Source organism: Carettochelys insculpta, chromosome 1, assembly GCF_033958435.1.
Source record: "Carettochelys insculpta isolate YL-2023 chromosome 1, ASM3395843v1, whole genome shotgun sequence".
In the NCBI taxonomy this organism is placed as follows: domain Eukaryota; kingdom Metazoa; phylum Chordata; order Testudines; family Carettochelyidae; genus Carettochelys; species Carettochelys insculpta.
In genome coordinates this window covers 56,462,809-56,481,464 of record NC_134137.1, presented here as the reverse complement: position 1 = coordinate 56,481,464, position 18,656 = coordinate 56,462,809, and the positions used below count along the sequence as shown (strand labels likewise).

The following is an 18,656-nucleotide window of genomic DNA, read 5'->3' as shown; positions in this document are numbered from 1 at the left end:
CAGGCACACTTCCATCAAGCTATTGCCTTCTCTCCCCTCCTCCCAGTAGTAGTAGTAGTAGTAAACACCCGGACGCCCCCAGTTGCACTACAAAGATGTCTGCAAGAGAGACCTCAGAAAGGTAGACATCGAGCTGGACAAATGGGAAGAACTAGCAGACGACCGCAGCAGATGGAGGCAGGGGTTACACAAGGGCCTTCAGAAGGGCGAGATGAGGATCAGACAGCTAGCAGAGGAGAAGCGAGTGCACAGAAAGCACACTAAGGACTTGCCAGACACCCACCCCATCTGCAAGAGATGCAGCAAGGACTGTCACTCTCGTGTGGGTCTTCATAGTCACAGTAGATGCTGTAAATGAAGTCCTCAATCAAAACTATAAAGGACGCGATCCATAGTCTACGTAGACTGAAGGATGCCTACCAGTGGTCTCCTTATCTTTCTTGTCTCATATCACTCTCCACTGCTCCCCTACCTCATCCAGCTCCTCTCTCACTCTCTGACTTCCTTCCCTGACTAGAAGTTTTTAACAGCCCTGCCAGCACCCTGGCCATGACATCAGCTGGCTCTCATTACTTAATTGCAGTCCCTCCCTGCTGTTTTCACCTGTATGCTTAATTAGCTGTTTCTCTTCCTTCCCTAGCATGGACTGCATCCTGAGCTGCCTTTCCCCATTCCTAACACGGTTTCCTGGACTGTCCCTGTTACAGTTTTAGTCTGGAAAAGAGAAGACTGAGAGTGGACATAATAACCACTTTCAAGTACCTAAAAGCTTGTTATGAGGAGGAGGGAAGAAACTTACTCTCCTTAACCTCTGATGATAGGACAAGAAGCAACAGGCTTAAAATGCAGCAAATTTATTAAGTCTTGAGCTTTCATGTGTAAGATCCACTTAAATTAAAGTTCACAAAAGCTCATGACCTAATAAATGTGCTAGTCTCTAAGCTGCAACAGGACTGCTTGTTATTTGTGAAGCTACAGACAAACACAGCTATCCCCTCAGGCTATTTACCTAGGTATAGTGTTTTATTTTAACAGAACACTCACTCCAGTGGCTCAAAAATTCTACTTTAAAATTTATTTGCACTAGACTGATAGAGAGAGAGGGTTTTTTAATAAACATGCCACTGACATCTGATAACAAGGCTAATATGTTTACATCCTGTGAGAGCTGCAGGTCAGCAGTAGGTCTCCTTGTATTGAGTTTTAGTCATCTCAAGACGGATTAGAGAGGATGTTAATGACAACCTGTAGCCACTGAATCAGGTGGTGTTTTAGACACCATTAGGGATAAAACCACAGGGAATCAAGATAGATGGCAGTAGAACATATTAGCTGTTTAAACACCCACTAGCACTTGTACCTATAAAGAACCAGTTCACAATATGCTTTGGAGACAAGGAGAAAAATCTCTTGGGGAAGACAGATGAAATGCAGTGTGGCAAAAAGAGGCAGGTAGTTTTACGTTCAAATACCAACACATTGTTTCAGATCAGATAGCAGTCAAAGGCCTGACATGACTGCAGTATCAATATACAAATTATTGAGCACATATTAACAGACTTTAAGTCAAGGGAGAAGTCAGATTTGTTTCTAGGGCTATTGATTAATCTTAGTTAACTCACAATTTTTAAAAAATTACTCAGTATTTATGAATTAATCACAATTATCAAAACATTAAAATAGAATATGTAGTGAAATGTATTAGCTGGTTTGGATGTTTTCCTATATTTAGAAATATACTGATTTCAATTACAAAACAGAACACAAAGTGTACAGTGATCACTTTATACTAAAATATTTGCACTATAAAAATGATAAAACAAGAAATAGCATTTTTCAATTCACCTCACACAAGTACTGTAATGTAATCTCTTTAACAGGAAAGCAAAACTTACAATGTTTTGTGTGTATGTGTGCACACACACATGTGCATGTGTGTGTTACATAACTGCACTCAGAAACAAACAATGTAAAACTTTAGCGCCTACAAGCCCACTCAGCCCTGCTTCTTGTGCAGGCAATCACTTAGCAAAACAAGTTTGTTTACATTTATGGGAGATAAGGGTGCCAGCTTCTTATTTACCATGTCACCTGGAAGTGGGAACACGTGTCCACGTGACACTTGGGTAGCCAGTATTGCAAGGTATTATGTGGACAGAGGACATACTTCAATGTTGATGATACTCATTAAAAAAAAAAAATGTGTTGAGTAACTTTGACTGAATTTCTTGGGAAGAACTGTATGTCTCCTGCTCTCAGATTTTGCCACATATAAGATGGTATAGCAGTCTTGGATGATGAACAAACACGTGGTCATTTTCAGAACACTTTCACAGCAAAACTTAGAGGAGATTTCTAAGGCTAGCAACAGCAGTGGGATCCAAGGTTGAAGAAGCTGATGTGCCTTCCAAAAATCTTAGAGGGAGGAGTTGTGAAATGTGCTCACAAGTCTTAAAAAGAGCCACACTACAACGCAGAAACTATAGAACTTGAACTACCAGAAAAGAAAAATCAACCTTTTGCTGGTGGTATCTGACCCAGATGATGAAAATGCACATGCACTGGTCAGCATGGCTTTGGACCATTATTGAACAGAATCCATCATCAGCATGGACACATGTTCACTCGATACTGGCTGTGATGCTATGGCCCTACATTTTTTATGGAAATGTTTTTGAATATGGTGATGCTTCACTCAAGAATGCTTTATGAAAAATGTGACAATAACCTAGCATTTAAGAGCTAGTAATCCCCTGCTGTGTATATTTTGTATGCAGGTAGTCTTGTATACGAAGTTAGAAATACAAAGTATAAACTTGCTTATTAACGTAGACGTTCTAAAGAAAGCCATTAGTGGTACATAAGGAACTGAATGGCTTGGGGCGCATGGCAATGATCTGTCAATGGTTTTGTTTTTCCTGTAAGCCCAAACTGTGGCTACCCCTACAAAGCCACCTGGAGCTAGAATCGCTGCAAGAGGAGCAGGGGTGGGGCAGGCAGCAGGTAACATTAGTCTCCCTCTTTCGAAAGGCAGGGGCTAGTGTAGACATACCCTAACTGAACCTTCCCAGACCTGAGCTGTTATCATCAGTGTTGTTCTGCTAGGGAGCTGCTACTCTAACTCTGTGCTGGGGTAGACGAGCTCCTGGCTTAGCAGAACAGGGTAGAGTGGCAGCACAGAGGGCGGGCAGGCAGTGGTATAATCAGCCCATTAGCTAATCGCCTCAAGGAGATCTTTGCAATCGAACTTGTCATGTCAGCTACAATAATACCATGTGAATGCCTGTTATGACTTTGGGTGGATCTTTAACAAGAAGCAGGACTGAGCGGACTTGTATACTCTAAAGTTTAAGATTGCATTTTAGAATAGAATTTATTTTTGTGCCTAATTCTACATTGGTAACTTCTGCTTTCATGGTAGCACTACCGCATTTGTAATGGGAAACAAGCCTTTTACACAGCTCAATCACTTGTCATAACAACATGAAATAGGCACTATCTACTTCGTTCTGCATTGTAATTTAAATAGGTGGAAAACCTTCAATATATTTTAATACTTTTGTTTATTGTTTAATAGTTCAATCAATCACATTTTTTTTTAAACTGACAGCTCGTTTCAAGGTTTCTTTGAAAAGCTACAGGTTGGGTATGAGATTCTAGAGTTCTCCTGCCCTGGAGTCTTTTGTGGTATTACGAACCCAAAGAAGTAGAATTTAGATTACAAGGGTAAGATGGAATGTTAGACATGGTCAGGAATGCCAAGCAGTAATCAGGAAAGCGAAAGTACAAATGGAACCGCAGCTGGCAAGGGATGCGAAATGTAACAAGAAGCATGTTAACAATAAGAGTTATCAAGGAAGGTGCAGGGCCATTACTGTATGACAGAGGTAACCTTGTGACAGATGATGTAAGAAAAGCTGAAGTACTCAGTGCTTTTTTTGCCTCACTCTTTACCAACAAGGACAGCTCCCACACTACAGTGCTAGATAATGCAGTATGGAGGAGGTAGGGCAGCCCTCGGTGGGGAAGGAACGAGTTAAGAGCTACTTAGAAAAACTAGATGTACATAAATCCATGGGTCTGGATTTAATGCACCCAAGTATATTGAGGGAATTGGCAGATGTCATTGCCGGGCCTTGGCCATTGTCTTTCAAGAATCTTGGAGACTGGGAGAAATCCTGGATGATTGGAAAAAGGCAAATGTAGTACCCCTCTTTAAAAAAAGGACAGGACAATCTAGGGAACTATAGACCAGTCAGTCTTACCTCAGTCCCTGGGAAAATAATGGAGGAAATCCTCAAGGAATCCATTTTAGAGTGCTTGGGAAGGGTAAAATAATCAAAAGTAGTCAACATGGATTCACCAAGGGCAAGTCATGCCTGACCACTCTGATTAGCTTCTATGGTGAAGAGGCAGGCTTGGTGGACATGGGGAAGTCAGTGGATGTGATATACCTTGACTTCAGCAAAGCTTTTGATAGTCTCCCACAACATTCTTGCCCATAAGTTTAGGAAATACAGATGGGATCCTTGGACTATAAGATGGATAGTAAGCTGGCTTGATGGTCAGGCCCAACGGGTAGCAGTCAATGGCTCAATATCTGGATGGCAATTAGTTTCAAGCAGAGTACCCCAAGGCTTGGCTCTTGGGAGGCTGTTCAATATCTTTATTACCTGGATGAGGGATTGGATTGCACCCTCAGCAAGTTTGCTGATGACATCAAGCTAGGGAGAAGAGGTAGATGCACTGGAGGGTAGAGATAGGATCCAGAGTAAATTGGATAAATTGCAGGATTGGGCCCAAAGAAACCTGATGCAGTTCAACAAGGAGAAGTGTAGAGTCCTGCACTTGGAATGGAAGAATCCCAAGCATTGTTATAGGCTAGGGGCCAACTGGCTAAGCAGCAGTACAGCAGAAAGGGATCTAGGGATTATGGTGGATGAAAGGCTGGATACAAGTCAACAGTATGACCTTGTAGCCAAGATGGCCAACACCATATTGGGGTGCATTAGGAGCAGATCTAGAGAAGTTGTTGTTGCCCTCTACTTGGCACTGGTGAGGCCACATCTGAAATACTGCATCCAGTTTTGGGCCCCCCCCCAGTATAGAAAGGAGGTGGATGTGCTGGAGCAGGTTCATCAGAGTGCAACAAAAATGATTAAAGGGCTGGAGCACGTGATTCGGGCTGGTTTAGTTTGCAGAAGAGAAGACTGAGGGGTGATTTAATAGCAGCCTTCAACTCCCAGAAGGGGAGCCCTAAAGAGGGTGGAGAGAAACTGTACTGAGTGGTGACAGATGGCAGAACAAGAAGCAATTGTCTGAAGTTACAGAAGGAGAGAAGCACGTTGGATATTAGGAAAAACTACTTCACCAAGAGAGTGGTAAAGCACTGGAAAGCATTGACTAGAGAGGTGGTGGAATTTCCATCCCTGGAGGTTTTTAAGTCCTGGCTTGACAAAGTCCTGGCCAGAATGACTTAGCTGGGATTGATCCTGCTTGAAGCAGGGGGCTAGACTTAACCTCCTGAGGTCCTTCCAGCCCTATGATTCTATTAAATGAAGAATATGTAGGAAAGTGAGGGAAGCTGTTACAATTTTTCAAAACAGACAATCTCATCATAAGCAAAGGGGAACCCTCTTATGCAGCATATTAGGATCAGAGTACTAGAATGTGTAATATTTAACCATCCTATCCTCTAATTTCCAGAGCATAAAATTACCCAAGGCATCAGTATCTAATACCCTTTAACTTTATCCAGCACTCCTTCTGGCAGGTGTTCTGCAATCTCTATTCTGCTTTCATCATAGATTCTACTGTTGGATTCTACTTTCAGCAGCCCTGAAACACCTGCCCTATATTCATCCTCACTGCAACTTTGATCTACATTGCCCCGAGGACAAGTCTTAAAGGATAAGTCTTTTTTACCTTCTATTTCTTGAGAAACATAAAAGGTAAAAAATTTCCCTATGCTCCGTTAAGAAAAAAAATAATCTTCTGCCAGTTACTGACAGATTCAAATATATTTCTACCCACCTCTCTACTCCTCCCTTGCATTAGTCAAACTGGCTAAAATAAATAGCTCCACAGCACTCTAAAAACTTTATAGACAAAGCTTCAATTCCTCTTTTAGCTCAAGCTCTGTCACTATTAACACAGACGTACAACTGGAGAGGAAGTAGTTTCTCACTTCTCCTTGACCTCGTCATTTCCCCCTCCCAGTTATCCAGTAGTGTCCAGAGCCTACTCCATCCCCCAACAGACAGAATAAGTTTAACCTTCTACACAGCTAGCCCCTCATCTTGCAGTTTGATGACTGCAGTAGACACTTCTTTGGCCTCAAAAATTTACATATCTAAGTCTGGGCACATCTAGAGGGTTCATAAATATCACATCACTTCTCCTTTGAGTCTCTGCATTGCCTTGCCATCCCAACCCCATGGCATTGTTATGCCTTTGCTAGAGTCCCCACAATTCAGTCTTTCACTATGGATATTCTGAACACCACCTATACACTCTTTCCTCTGTCAATTCAGCATCCAAGGAGCGCATGTTTGCCTCTCCAATTCATGGCTAGAAATTTTACATGGGCCCACTAACCCTGAACTAATCCAAAGAGCTTTCTCCAGTTCCCTTAAGACCTCTTTTGCTGTGATCTCACCTAAAAGAAACTCACCACTTGGTGAGATGATGGTGAAGTACTTGAAAGGAATTACATTCAAGAGAATTTGTGCAATAGCCAACTTTCATAGCAATGTAACCTCATTTAGCCTTAGTCTTCTTTCCTGTTTGAAACAAAACAAGTGCAATGCAAGACTGGCAGGGAAGGTATAGCTAACCATACTATCTGAGACTAGATGATCTGGTGGGGTCCCTTACAGTCCTACACCACTGTGACTGTTTAGACAGCTCTGAACAACTGACTGAGTCTGTAAGGACTGTTTGCTTGGCACAGATCAGGCTCCTTCTGGTTAGGAGCTTATTTCGTGATCTACAGTTTAGTGGACACGACTTGAATTACCTGCAGATATTAATTTATGGTAGGAGACAACACAGTTTCTCCTTCCGATTCAGAACCCATCTAGGGATTATAAAACCAAAAGCACCATTGTAATCATCTCATCTGACCCAACACAAGGCTTAGGACTTCTGAGTGTTTTCTAATATGCTCTAGTTTTAACAGAAACTCTTTAAAGGAGGTACAGAAGATGAAGAATCCACAGACAAGCTTAGACAAGTAAGCTAAGATATTTATTAAAAGTGCTTTTAGTTCACATTAAAACTATAGTCCAGAATCCCTGTAAAAAAGTAATTTAAAAATTTCACCTAAACAATAAGCACCATGGTTACTGACACATGACCTGCAGTGCCCTATAAAAATATGAGATCAACTCTGTTGATCCGAGGCAAGTGCTTCAATTTTAGTCAGCCTGCTGGTTCTCTGGCATTTACTGCAGAGGTAGAACTCCTGGTGGCTCCATGAAGGATACATGCATGTACCTACAACAGATACAGAAAAGCAGCTAGTTGCAAGTTATTTAACCAACATCTTGTCAAACAGTGCTCTTGTCTGTAAACAAGCAGGAAACCCTGCTTGAGGTACAAAAATGATTCTGTTTTCAGCTATTGAGTATTTCATCATGCTTATGCCTAGATTACATAGATCGCTCTTCTTATAAAAAGAACCTCTTTATAAAAAAATTCAACATCAACCCAACTCTCAAGGCTGCTGTGAAATACACACATCATCTAGCTATACAGGAAATTTTTGCTGAAGTAACTTGCACAAGGACTGCCTATGGCATAGCTTCATTAGTTACTACAGTGTGACGTGCATCAGTTGGGAAGATCTGGCCAGTTTTAATCCCTGTGTCATTTGGAGCCAAACAGAAGGCCTTTGGTGTCTTAGGAACTTACTTTGACAGCTTGTACTTCTCTCTAATTGCTTGCTGTGGTCGATGAGAAGCATCAAGACATGCTTTATGTAGGTCACTCAGACAAGGCACTATCTCACTTAGCGAATATCCAGTGAACGCAGCAAGCGTTTCTGGCTGATCAGTAGAGAAAAGAGTTACTGGCACATTATTCCATTTGGTTAGGTAAAAAATCCTGCAGAGTTTGGTAGAGGGTCATATTTCTGCTTTGAATACTTAGAGGGATGCATCTGTTTTTGCTAGTGACGTGAAATCCCATAGCAGTCACCATAGACTATTTCAGCCCTCTCAATACCCCAATTGCACCCTGGACTCCATGTCAACTAAGTCTCTACTACAACAGAGAAGGCTGACAGAAAGCTCCTCCTGCTGCAGACAGAATACTTGCTGGTGTCTGTTTCACTAGTTCTGAGCACTGTCCCCTATGACTCCTAATACATGTAGAGATTCCCTACAGCACCTGGACTAATCTGGATAAAACCACATGCTGCATTAAGATCCTTCTCATGCCCCACACTTAGAATGTTGCACAGAGTTTTTCTAGGGTGGTCAATATATAAAGATGGTTATATGACAAGTCTCATCAGGACTGTGTGCCATATCAAGTTAGTCTCACCAACTGACCAAACCAGAGTATTGCTCTTGCCTGTTCAGAAGTTCTAGATGGAAGAGAGAAGCAAGTCTTAGACTAACTAGGCATTAGCTAATTGCATACCAGTGGAAAAGCCTGTTTTTACTGAATTAGGACCCTCCATAGAAAGCTGCCAGTTCATGTTATTTGGAGTGGAAATTTCTTCCACTTATAAGTCAGAACCTGTAGATGTAGGAAAGCCTGTTCTGTAACACCTTAGAAAAATTAAGAGCTTACCCAGAAATGCCTGTTCACAGTATAATTTGCTAGACAGTAAGCTGCTGCAGCCGTTTGTGAAGGAAGGTACTTCAGAAATGGATCAGCTTCCAGAAGACTCAGCTCTGCTACATACTATGAAAGAGATTTTAAAAGTTACTTTCCAAGAGAGTTGTGTGTGTACAGTGGGATCAATTCAGCATGCTCTAAACAAGCCATAGTATCTTTCCAGCACCACAGTTTGAGAATATTGGATTTCATATTTTGTTTAGAGAGCTGCTTTAACTGTTCAGAAAGTCAGGGTGAAATCCTGCCTTTATTGTCAAACCACTGTTGATTCCAATAATCTTTAGTGGAGTCCTTGTAGAGATACCAGATACTTAACTGAAGACTGTAGTCTTGTGGTTAAGACCCTGGCAAACTCAGAATAGGTGGAATTGTTTTCAGCTTTATCACAGGCTTCTTATACACCCCCAGGTAAGTTGGTGTGTACCTCAGGTTCCCCATCTGTGACAGTGGGAATAAGATTTGCTTTCTTTCACCCTTTGTCTTTATGTTACTAGTGACAGCTTATATCCTGTAGAACTATATAATATTTGTAGAGTCTGTGGTTAGCAAAGCAGGACCATGATCTTTGTTGGGCCCTCTGAGCTCTGCTGCTACACCAGTACGCTGTCTGTCTGTATTAATCGTAATTCTGGAAAGCAAATGTAATAGATTGACATTAGGTTTAAATTTAATTCCTGTGATGTGTATTGTATAAAGTGCAGGCACAGTAACACCACCCGGTTATGTATTGCTTTATCAGGATGTTAGTCATGTTTGACTAAGGGGCAAGCACCCTTTGCATGTGCTCTGTGGTAGAGGGTTTCCAAACAAGAGGTTGCACCTGACAGCAAGCAAACAATCTGAGTGTTCCATGCTTCTGCCCCACACATTCCTGCTTTTACGATTACTGCCTTCCCACAGCCATTATGAAATTATAACACGCACCCTTGCAAAGTTTTCTGTCCTGACACAGACTCCATGTCTCTGTAAATACTGAAGAAGAAACTGATTGACAGTTGGTACTGTCAGGTCAAAAGCCAGTACTTTCAGGAGCAGGTGTTCCATCCTTAACAGCTGTCTCTTTGTGTAAGTATCATCTGTTATATACACAAACTCTTCTACCTCCGGAGGGTAGATCTCTTCATATTTCCTAAAAAAGGAGTGCAAAACACCCATTAAGTCTATAAAGTTGGAAGTTTCATATCAGAAAGAAAAATACTTGTAAAAAAGTCAGTACTGGGATGAGTACAGCAGTCCACCTTTCTCCAAGAAAAGTCATAGCCTTCAGCCCCCACCTAGGCATAGCCTGTGAGACACATGTAGAGCTGTAACTAGGTATTTTTATGCTCACAGCAAGATATTTATCTGCCCCCCCAACTCCAAATTAAAAGTGTCTCTAGTTTTCTAATTTTTATTTATCTTTACTTCAAGAAAAACCTACAAAAATAACAATATTTTCAATAAAAACAAAAAAGCAGTCAAGTAGCACTTTGAAGAGTAACAAAATAGTTTATTAGGTGAGCTTTTGTGGGACAGACCCACTTCGTCAGACCATGGTATTGCTTTGGTCTGAAGAAGTGGGTCTGTTCCACAAAAGCTCACCTACTAAATTATTTTTTTTACTCTTTGAAGTGCTACTTGACTGCTTGTTTTTGTGTTGAAAGTATATAGACTAGCACAGCTCCCTCTCCGATAGTTTACATAGATAATTAAAAATAAAATGCGACTCCCAAACAGTACAAACAACATAATAAATGACAAAATAACTACTACTTATGATAAGCTACTTTACACACTGTTAGTGCACCGAACTCAGTTATATCATTGAAAGTTATTATTTGGGATACTTCATGCTTGATGAAGATAACCTGGTAACAGTCCTGATAACCTCTGCTACCCAATTCTAGAACACAAGTAATTTTGTATAAAGTTTAGCTCACTGAAGCTTTGGCTAGCAGTGAACATAGTTACTAGCAAAGTGAGGAATACCTTAAGAGCCATTAATGACTTCGGATATGACTCAACAAGTGAGTAGTCATATAATAATGGCAGTATATTAAGAGCTGAGGCTGATAGTTGGAAATTGAGGGTGTGATATGTTCGAAATTTTCAGTTTAAATACAGAATTTGTTGCTATTAATTTGGCAGTGAAAGATGAAAATGATTTTAATAGTAACGTCTTTTTAATTCAGAAGCATCCATTTCTAGGATTACTGATCCACTTAATGAAAAATTCACGATTTCATTTAATGAACTATATCGGCAATTTAAGTGGGTAATCAGATCAATAGGCAGATTAGTGGGCATCAAATACTTGGTTTGCTTCCATTATGTAAGCTTGATTTGACATCAAATTTATATTCTCATCCATCCACATCCCCATAGCCTGCTCCCACTCCCTGCATCCCTGTTCCCCTACTCCTGCATCACTGGTTCCTAACCCCCCACTGCCCTATGGCTCTTCAAGCCTCTTGCCATCTTTCAGACCTGCACCATGGCAGATGGTGTCATTGCCCTTTGCTCAGAGCTCTGCCTTCCTCACCTGCAGGCTGTGGGTCCAGTACTATGGCAGGCAGAGCACCTGAGGATGCCCACAGCAGGGTGCTGGAGAAGGGACTCTCCCAGCTCACACACATCCATGGGGATCAGACACAGCTCAGCCCAGGCTTCAGATGCACATGGAGGCAACAGCAGCTGTGGGACCAGGAAGCCAAGCCCCAGAAATGCAGAGCAGCCCAACCCCCTCCCTCTCCTGGGGCAAGGGGCAGAGTCCCACAGCATGCAAGAGTGATTTAACCCCTTAGCTCCCAGAACCTGCCTGGGAGGAGCTAGCACAGACTATCCACGAAGGGGGAGAGGTCTTGCGACTTGCCTGAGCTGCACCACTGATTATGTTGTGCCCAGAGCAAGCGCCCTGCACTCATTATGGTGCTGCACCCATGGTACTTTGACAAGGTTAATACATTCAGCTCTCTCCTACAAGCCCTTTTTAGATGGAGTATACAACAGGGTAGCATTTACAGATATTAGACTGCCTCAAGTGCCATCTTATGCAGGATACCATGATGTACTGTTTTTAAAAGCATAATTCACATCAAAGTGAAGTTTTAAAAGCCAAAAGTCAGTGATACAATATGCTCCAGGAAAAACGGTTTTGGTTCTTGGTCCACATTCAAAATGAAAGGGGAGTTTGTGCCTTAAAGAGAAAGATAAAGTGTTACTCTGAAGACAAGTTCTTACCACTGCAGAGCACCAGCACAACTCTTTACAGCCAATTTTCATTTCAACCTCCAAATGAGACCAAGAGGTCTTTCCCTCGGGAAGGATTTACCTGTCAAGGCTCCCATAGGCAATAAAAAGGACACTTACGAAGCCAGAAGAATTGCTGCTGTTCCCACAAGCTGCAGCTTTCCTCTGAGGACAGACATGCAGGAAAGAAACCTGTCCAGAAAGTTGACAGCTAGGTACAGTGTTTCAGTACGAAGTTTGTATTCTTGCCCAACTTCCACCAGCCAGTCTACCAAGATTGCGCGCATCCCTGATGTGATGTCTGGTTGCTTTCGCATGTAATATGGTTTTGGCCTATATCTTACCTGTTTGGAAAGATCTGAAGTTCAGAAATTATGGAGTAAGAATAACCTTTGCCATATTCATGGTGTAAGCAGTTATTCTCGATGTCCAATATATTAAGGCCATCACAGCAACAAAAGTTAATCATGACATTTCATAGCCATAACTGAGGAAGATCTAACATACAGAGTGTAAAGGGTAATGTACAGTAGGAGTGAAGGGTGGAAGCACTGCTCAAGTAGGATTAGGATCCCCAAGTAACCACCACCTCCTATTTCTATAGCCCTTTTAAAACATTCTTATTCTCAACCTGATGAGATTGTCTCAAGATCTACTGCCAATCTCTTCACTCCAGCAAAGCCCAATTATAAATTCCATCTGAGAGATGAGCTAGATTCAAAGTTGCCCTGCATCTCAGAAGAATCTTGTTTCATTAACTCCTGCTCTGACCTTGGCCAGCAACATAGGGAGCTTACTAAGAATGTACTCTCTTAGGAGAATGCAAGCCAGAAAGAGATGTTATATGACAATGTGATAATTTGTATCACACAGAAACGCTTCAAGATGGGCAAACTACATCTAAGAGGTAAGCAATACCAGTACGTATTGGATCAAAACAAAACACTGATGTTATAGGCTTGCAAAAACTACTCACTTCAGCTTCTCTCAGATACTGATGAATGTCTTCTGCATAGTCTCCCACGTTCATTAGATCCATGCTAGTATCCACAGGGACTTCATGATGTGACTGGAATGATGTATCCACCAACATAGGAGAACCTGTATAATCAGGTTTTAGATGGGACATTTTTCCTTTGAGCTTATTCTACTGATTTGCTGGCAGTACAAGATTCAATCACAAATGTATATGAACAAGTCATCTATAAATAATTTAGATAAGTTTGCTTTTGTTAAAAAACACAGCCACCTCACTTATGAGATTAATGTTACATGCAAGATTCTGAGCAGTGACAGCTACCTGTGCTCAAGTCCAACAGCAGTTGAATACTGGGTTTCATTGTGCTAGTATCCACTTCACATAGACTAGGTTCCACTTCTTGTGCAACTCTGCAGCTGCATCTGTCTTTCTGCTCTGGTTCATCTACATATATAGCAAACCCTTGTTTGGATGTTACATTGACCATACAGCTAGGCAGCATATTCTTTCCAGATAGAGGGGGAGCATTTTCAGAGCCAGAGAAACGTCTGACTATGGTTGTACCCTGAAACAAATTACAGATTAAATCTGTAGGAATAGATTTAGGAACAAAGAGCACAAATCATGTTTTTAGAAGAAAGTCACTCATTATCCTGAGCACTGCACATTCTTATCAACTGAGCATAAGTTGAAACAAAGCTTGCCATTATAACAGGCCTTTAGGAATTTATGCTTATGCCATCTTGCTATAATGATGGACATTTGTAATACACGGAGAATTAGCTCTCTTCCAGGCTAATAAGCCAGGTTCCATCTTGAGTAGTCTTCTTTTGCTAGTATCGAATATTCATCTGCAAAATGGCCAGCCTTAGCAATTCAGCTGAAATGCCAATTGTAATCATAAGCTCTGAGCTACAATTCATTTCATTCATGCTGACAACTACTGACATTAAATGTAGCCCAGCACTTGTTACCTTAACTTGCTGAAGAAACCAAAAAGGGCATTGCGTTTAAAATAGTTTTTTTTTATAACTTGATATTAAGGCAGTTGAAACAGTTTTTGCATATGCTTTCTAGTGCTATGCCATATATCGCAAGAGCTAATTTTACAGTTTTCAGAGTAACTGGGTGGGGTGCACTGAAAAAGCTAAGAGAAGTATTTTATAAGGGTCCCATCAGTCTTCCTGGAACTCCTACAGACAAGAGGAAGCCTGCAGATGAAAGCTAGAAACTTCTTGTGCTGTTGACTGATGTACTTACTAGAATTACAAGTGGATTAGAATTTAGCCTACATTCATAGTGAAGGTTTTGAAATGGACAAGTAGTTTGTCTACTTATGCTATGTGCCTGAGGCAAAAACTCTCAGCCTCCACTGAGCATTTGCTATATTAAGTGTATCAGAAGATCTATCTTTCAGCAATACTGTAGGCACCCAGGTTTGAAAGAGTCAGGCTCTGAAATAAAAGGGGGCCAATTTTCAGAACATTGAGCATTCACAAATCCCATCACATCAATAACAGCTCCAGATAGCTCAGTGGTTTGAGCATTGGCCTGCTAAACCCAGGGCTGTGAGCTCAATCCTTAAAGGGCCATGTAAGGATCTGGGGCAAATAGATTAAAAGGAAAAAAAAAAGGGGGGGATAGTGCTTTGTACTGCCAAGAGGGCAGGGGATGGACTCGATGACCTCTCAAGGTCCCTTCCAGTTCTACGATGTGTAACTCTTCAGAGATGTTGATCTCCTACAACCCCTGTTGGCTCCACTGGGATTTGTGGATATGCTAAACTTCTGTGTCCAGGCTCCTTTATTTAGGCACTCATATTTGCAATCTGTGGAAGTCCATCTTCATTGCACAATACCCATGTTCTTTAAGAATTACTACCTTTAAGTAGTAAACTGCTATTACTCTAGTCCCCCTAGACTGCTTTCCTTTAAGACCTTTGCATGGGAATAGCTACTACTATACATGCAAGGACATTCCAAGTCTATGACACAGTGTCCATGACACAGTAAAGCACTAGATTTTGATTTTTTTTTTTTAATCCACATTGTGGCTCTGGCACCTAAATTTATTCTGAAATGAGAACCATGAGTGAAAAGAGAAAAAGGAGCTATTCTAAAAGCAATTCTTGCTATCTGGAACATACTGCCATCCCACCACCACGCTGTAGGAGTCATGTACTGAGCCACGGAACCTTTGAGCAGTAGTTGGCAGTTAAGGGGCATATACATTTCCACTGAGCCCTACATTCTACAGGCCAGGAATATAGAGAAGCCATTTAACAGTCCTTCTCTTTCCAGAAACCTTATTTAAAGCTGACCTATAAGTTAGAGCAAAGGAGAAATGGTCAGAAAAGCCCCACTGGAAAATACTAGCTAGCCACGACCATCCCAAAAGGTTCTGCTTACTGAACAGGGATCAAAGCACTGTCCTTTTGAATCCCTCCAGACAAAACATTAGAGAAAGGCAAATCATGTATGTTAGCCAAATTCCGCATAGCAAACCCAGTACTGACAGCCTCAACCCTTCAAAGTCAAGAGGCAATAAATCTTGGGTTCTTTTTATTTGCCCCTAGTTTGAGGCTTTAATTTGCAGTTGGGCCACATTTTTCAAGTTTGTTTCTTCCCCATGTGGGCAAGAAACTTACCCTTAGAAAAAGCTCAATTGAGATTCTCATATAATCACATGAGCTAGTGCTTCAGGGAAAACAGTAAAAACTATGACACTTGCAGTAAAATTCCCTGAGTCAGTACTGGACCTCTCCAGTGCAAGCTAGGGATAAAGTCATTTATCAGGTTTTTTACTTTTTTTTGGGGGGGGGGGCAGGGGGGTGAAGACGACAGGTTAGGTATTTACATGTTTAAATATGTTCAGATCAGTGTGACTTTTAGACACTCGTTTTGGACATATGTTTCAAACTTATGTTTACCAGCATTCTCAGCAATACCCTTGACAGTTTGTATGTCTGTTCAAAAATGTCTAAAAAAACAAAACAAAAAAACCTACATTTAGAGAAACAGTTTACATGAAGAAAAAAATGTCACAGCTGCTCATTGTCGCTGGTTAAAAAGCAGTCAGAAGAAACCCAATGCTGGAATAATGAGGTCTTGAAAGAATCTATTTGGAAACAAGAAAAAGCATAGCAACTGCCCACTCCATAGCTGACTCAAGCAGTGTCATCCACACATGCACTAAGGGAGATTGCCAGCCACATCTCATTAAAGTGTAGCCCCACAGTAATCAACGAGATTCACCCCAAAAGTTACCTGGCCACATGCCCTCAAGCACTGCCCATTTTCAGTCAGCAGTCCAAGCACAGCCCTCTGTGGGGGATTTTGGTTGGAATAAGGCCCAGCAGCAACCACCCGAGTCTCCCGACTTCCAGCTTGGGAGATCCCAGACTTATCATTGTGCTGCATTTTTCCCCTAAGGTCAGCAGCTGGGAACTAAAAAGAGGAAAGAAGCATGTTACTCATCCCAATCAAATTCATCCCATTTCCACCCTAGAGACAGCAGTCCAGCACAGGTGAACTCAGGGTGCTGCCACACCCCCAGTGGTCTCCACCAGATACAGGGATTACCACCTGGGACTTCAGTGACTCTCCAGACTCCCACTCCCAAAAGCCTGGGACCTCCCCTTACTCTAAAGGCAGGCAGGGCGGTTCTTGTATGTCTCACCGAGCACCAGAACAATTTACCAAGGGTCACAGCGGAGTCCCCGTCACTAACAATGTTTAGCTCAAGAGTGGATGACAGTCTAACAAAGGCTCATCTCGGGGGAGCTCGGCGGCCTGCGTTACACTGCTCAGGGGAGAGGATGCAATGACCCCCGCGCAGATTAGCATGTGCAACTCAGCACCAGCCGTTCCCCCTCCACCAACACAGGGCGACAGCTCTGCCTTCCCGAGCTCCGCCACCCCCCGCGCTCAGCCCACGCTTCCCCGCCGGGGCCGGTGTGCGCCGCTGCCAGACGCTGCTAACTGCGCACAAGCCCCAGCGGGGGAGGCGAAGCAAGACCCCAGCGCCGTGGGACGTATCGGGGTAGGGGGTGCGAGGACGGGGCAGGACGCTCCGAAGCCGCCGCCGGCTGAAGTCCCACAATCCAGCCGCAGAGCCCCGCGGAACCAGCTCCCCGCGCCCGTATTACACGCCAGCCCCGCAACCGGCCGGCAGAACCCCGCCTTTCCTGCAGCCCCGCAGCCACCGGCCTCGGCGCTGAGCCGCGCCCCCGCCCCCCGGCCCCGTCTATGTAGCCCGCCGCGTGACTGGAGGGGGAAGGGCGGCGAGGGGCGGCGGCCCCGCCCCGCGCCGCGGGCGCTGATTACATTCAAGCCGCCCGCGGCTGTTGGTTCCGACCCGTTGGAACGACCCAATGGGCGGTGTCAGCGCCCATAGCAACCGCGGCGGGCCCGGGGGGTCGCTATGGAGACGGGGGGGAGGGACACTAGCCGGAAGGCTTGGGGCGCGGTTGCTACGCCGGGGGGCGCCCGGGCTGGCGGTGCGCGCGGCCCCCGACTGGGAGCGGCGCTCAGCCTGCTGCGGACGCCGGGCTGCGGCTGCTCCGGGTGTGGTGAGCGGGAGCCGGGCGGGCCGTGGGAGCAGGAACTACCGCCCCCCGCCACACGCACTTCCCGGGGCGTGTGGAGGAGCTGCCCTGAGCGGCCTGCACGCTTCCAGGGCTGCCTCCCACGAAGCTCCGCGCACGAGGCGCCCGGCTAGCCTGGGCGCAGTCCGCGCCGCTCCCCTGGCGTAGTAGTTAAACAAACGCTCAGTGGCTGCACCGAGTAGGGCCACGGACCCAGACTCCAGCCGGTCTCTGCGACTGCGGCCCCTATAGCCCGCCAGTCAGTCTGAATAAGACACCAGTGCACAGGTTGTGCTTCTCTAGTCTGGTACTTTCTGATCCAACAGCACCTCTGGTGCCGCATTGGTTTAGTTAGCCGGATGGTGGCTTATTGGGGGTGGAGCCAATTTTCCTGTGTTTCCCCTGTAACTTCAGGGATGATGCGTGGGGAGGCAAAGGGTCACATCCCCCAAATGCTGGGGGGGCACAGGGAAGGGACCAGCAGAAGACAGCCAACCCTCCTATGCTTTGGGATGCCTTAAATGGCCCAGGGGCCTAGCAAGTAACCTAGGGCCAGCAGCAGGTGTCACCCCACCACACACACTGCAAGCAGTGGGAAGTGGAGCAACCCCATCCCAGCCGGCTCAGCTCTCCTAGCTGTGTCACTCCCATGAGGGTGCCCCCTGCACTTAGCAGCAGTGGGAGATGGAGTGATGTAGCAGGGAACCAGAGGGACGGAGCAGGTTGGGGCCGGGTTGCTTTTCCTCTGTGGTCATGTTAGCTGATGGCCAGGTAATGAGTGGTCTGTGAGCCTTATTACATGCGAATCTGTAACAGCTAGGACTGGCAGTCCCTTTGCAGCAGGCAGCCAGGGTGGCTGACAGATGCCCCAAAGGTTGGTGCAGAGAGCTTATTTCACCCGAGTCTTTAACTGCTAGGACAAACTGTCATTTCACAGCGGGCAGCCAGGGAGGCTGACGGGTGCCTCAGGAGTCTGTCCCATGGAGGCGACACAACTCAGTGCTCAGCTTTCACTGG

At 44.1% G+C, this 18,656-nt stretch overlaps 1 protein-coding gene across 2 annotated transcripts; it reads right to left on the bottom strand.

Annotated features, from left to right (window-relative positions):
* Positions 1-7,235: 7,235 nt before the first annotated feature.
* CCNA1 (cyclin A1) lies at positions 7,236-17,633 on the bottom strand. 2 transcript variants are annotated; one of them, XM_074982450.1, is made up of 9 exons: positions 16,753-17,633; positions 16,321-16,500; positions 13,376-13,619; positions 13,052-13,176; positions 12,196-12,419; positions 9,772-9,976; positions 8,800-8,913; positions 7,915-8,048; positions 7,236-7,497 (listed from the first exon to the last, which is right to left on the bottom strand). In XM_074982450.1, the coding sequence occupies exons 2-9, from the start codon at positions 16,471-16,473 to the stop codon at positions 7,446-7,448; spliced, it is 1,251 nt and encodes a 416-aa protein (XP_074838551.1). In that variant the 5' UTR covers positions 16,474-16,500; positions 16,753-17,633; the 3' UTR covers positions 7,236-7,445. The 2 variants fall into 2 exon arrangements, with proteins under 2 accessions (XP_074838551.1, XP_074838547.1); XM_074982446.1 differs by having other exon boundaries at positions 17,504-17,625.
* Between the last annotated feature and the right edge of the window lie 1,023 nt (positions 17,634-18,656).

What these genes read in the sequence shown, in the direction of transcription:
- CCNA1 (XM_074982450.1), bottom strand. Translation starts at nt 16,473, where the DNA reads ATGCAGCACAATGATAAGTCTGGGATCTCCCAAGCTGGAAGTCGGGAG. An exon ending in GCAGCAATTCTTCTGGCTTC is followed by an intron (nt 9,977 to 12,195) that starts GTAAGTGTCCTT and finishes CTCCTTTTTTAG; the next exon opens with GAAATATGAAGAGATCTACC. An exon ending in GGACAGAAAACTTTGCAAGG is followed by an intron (nt 8,914 to 9,771) that starts GTGCGTGTTATA and finishes TCTCTTTCATAG; the next exon opens with TATGTAGCAGAGCTGAGTCT.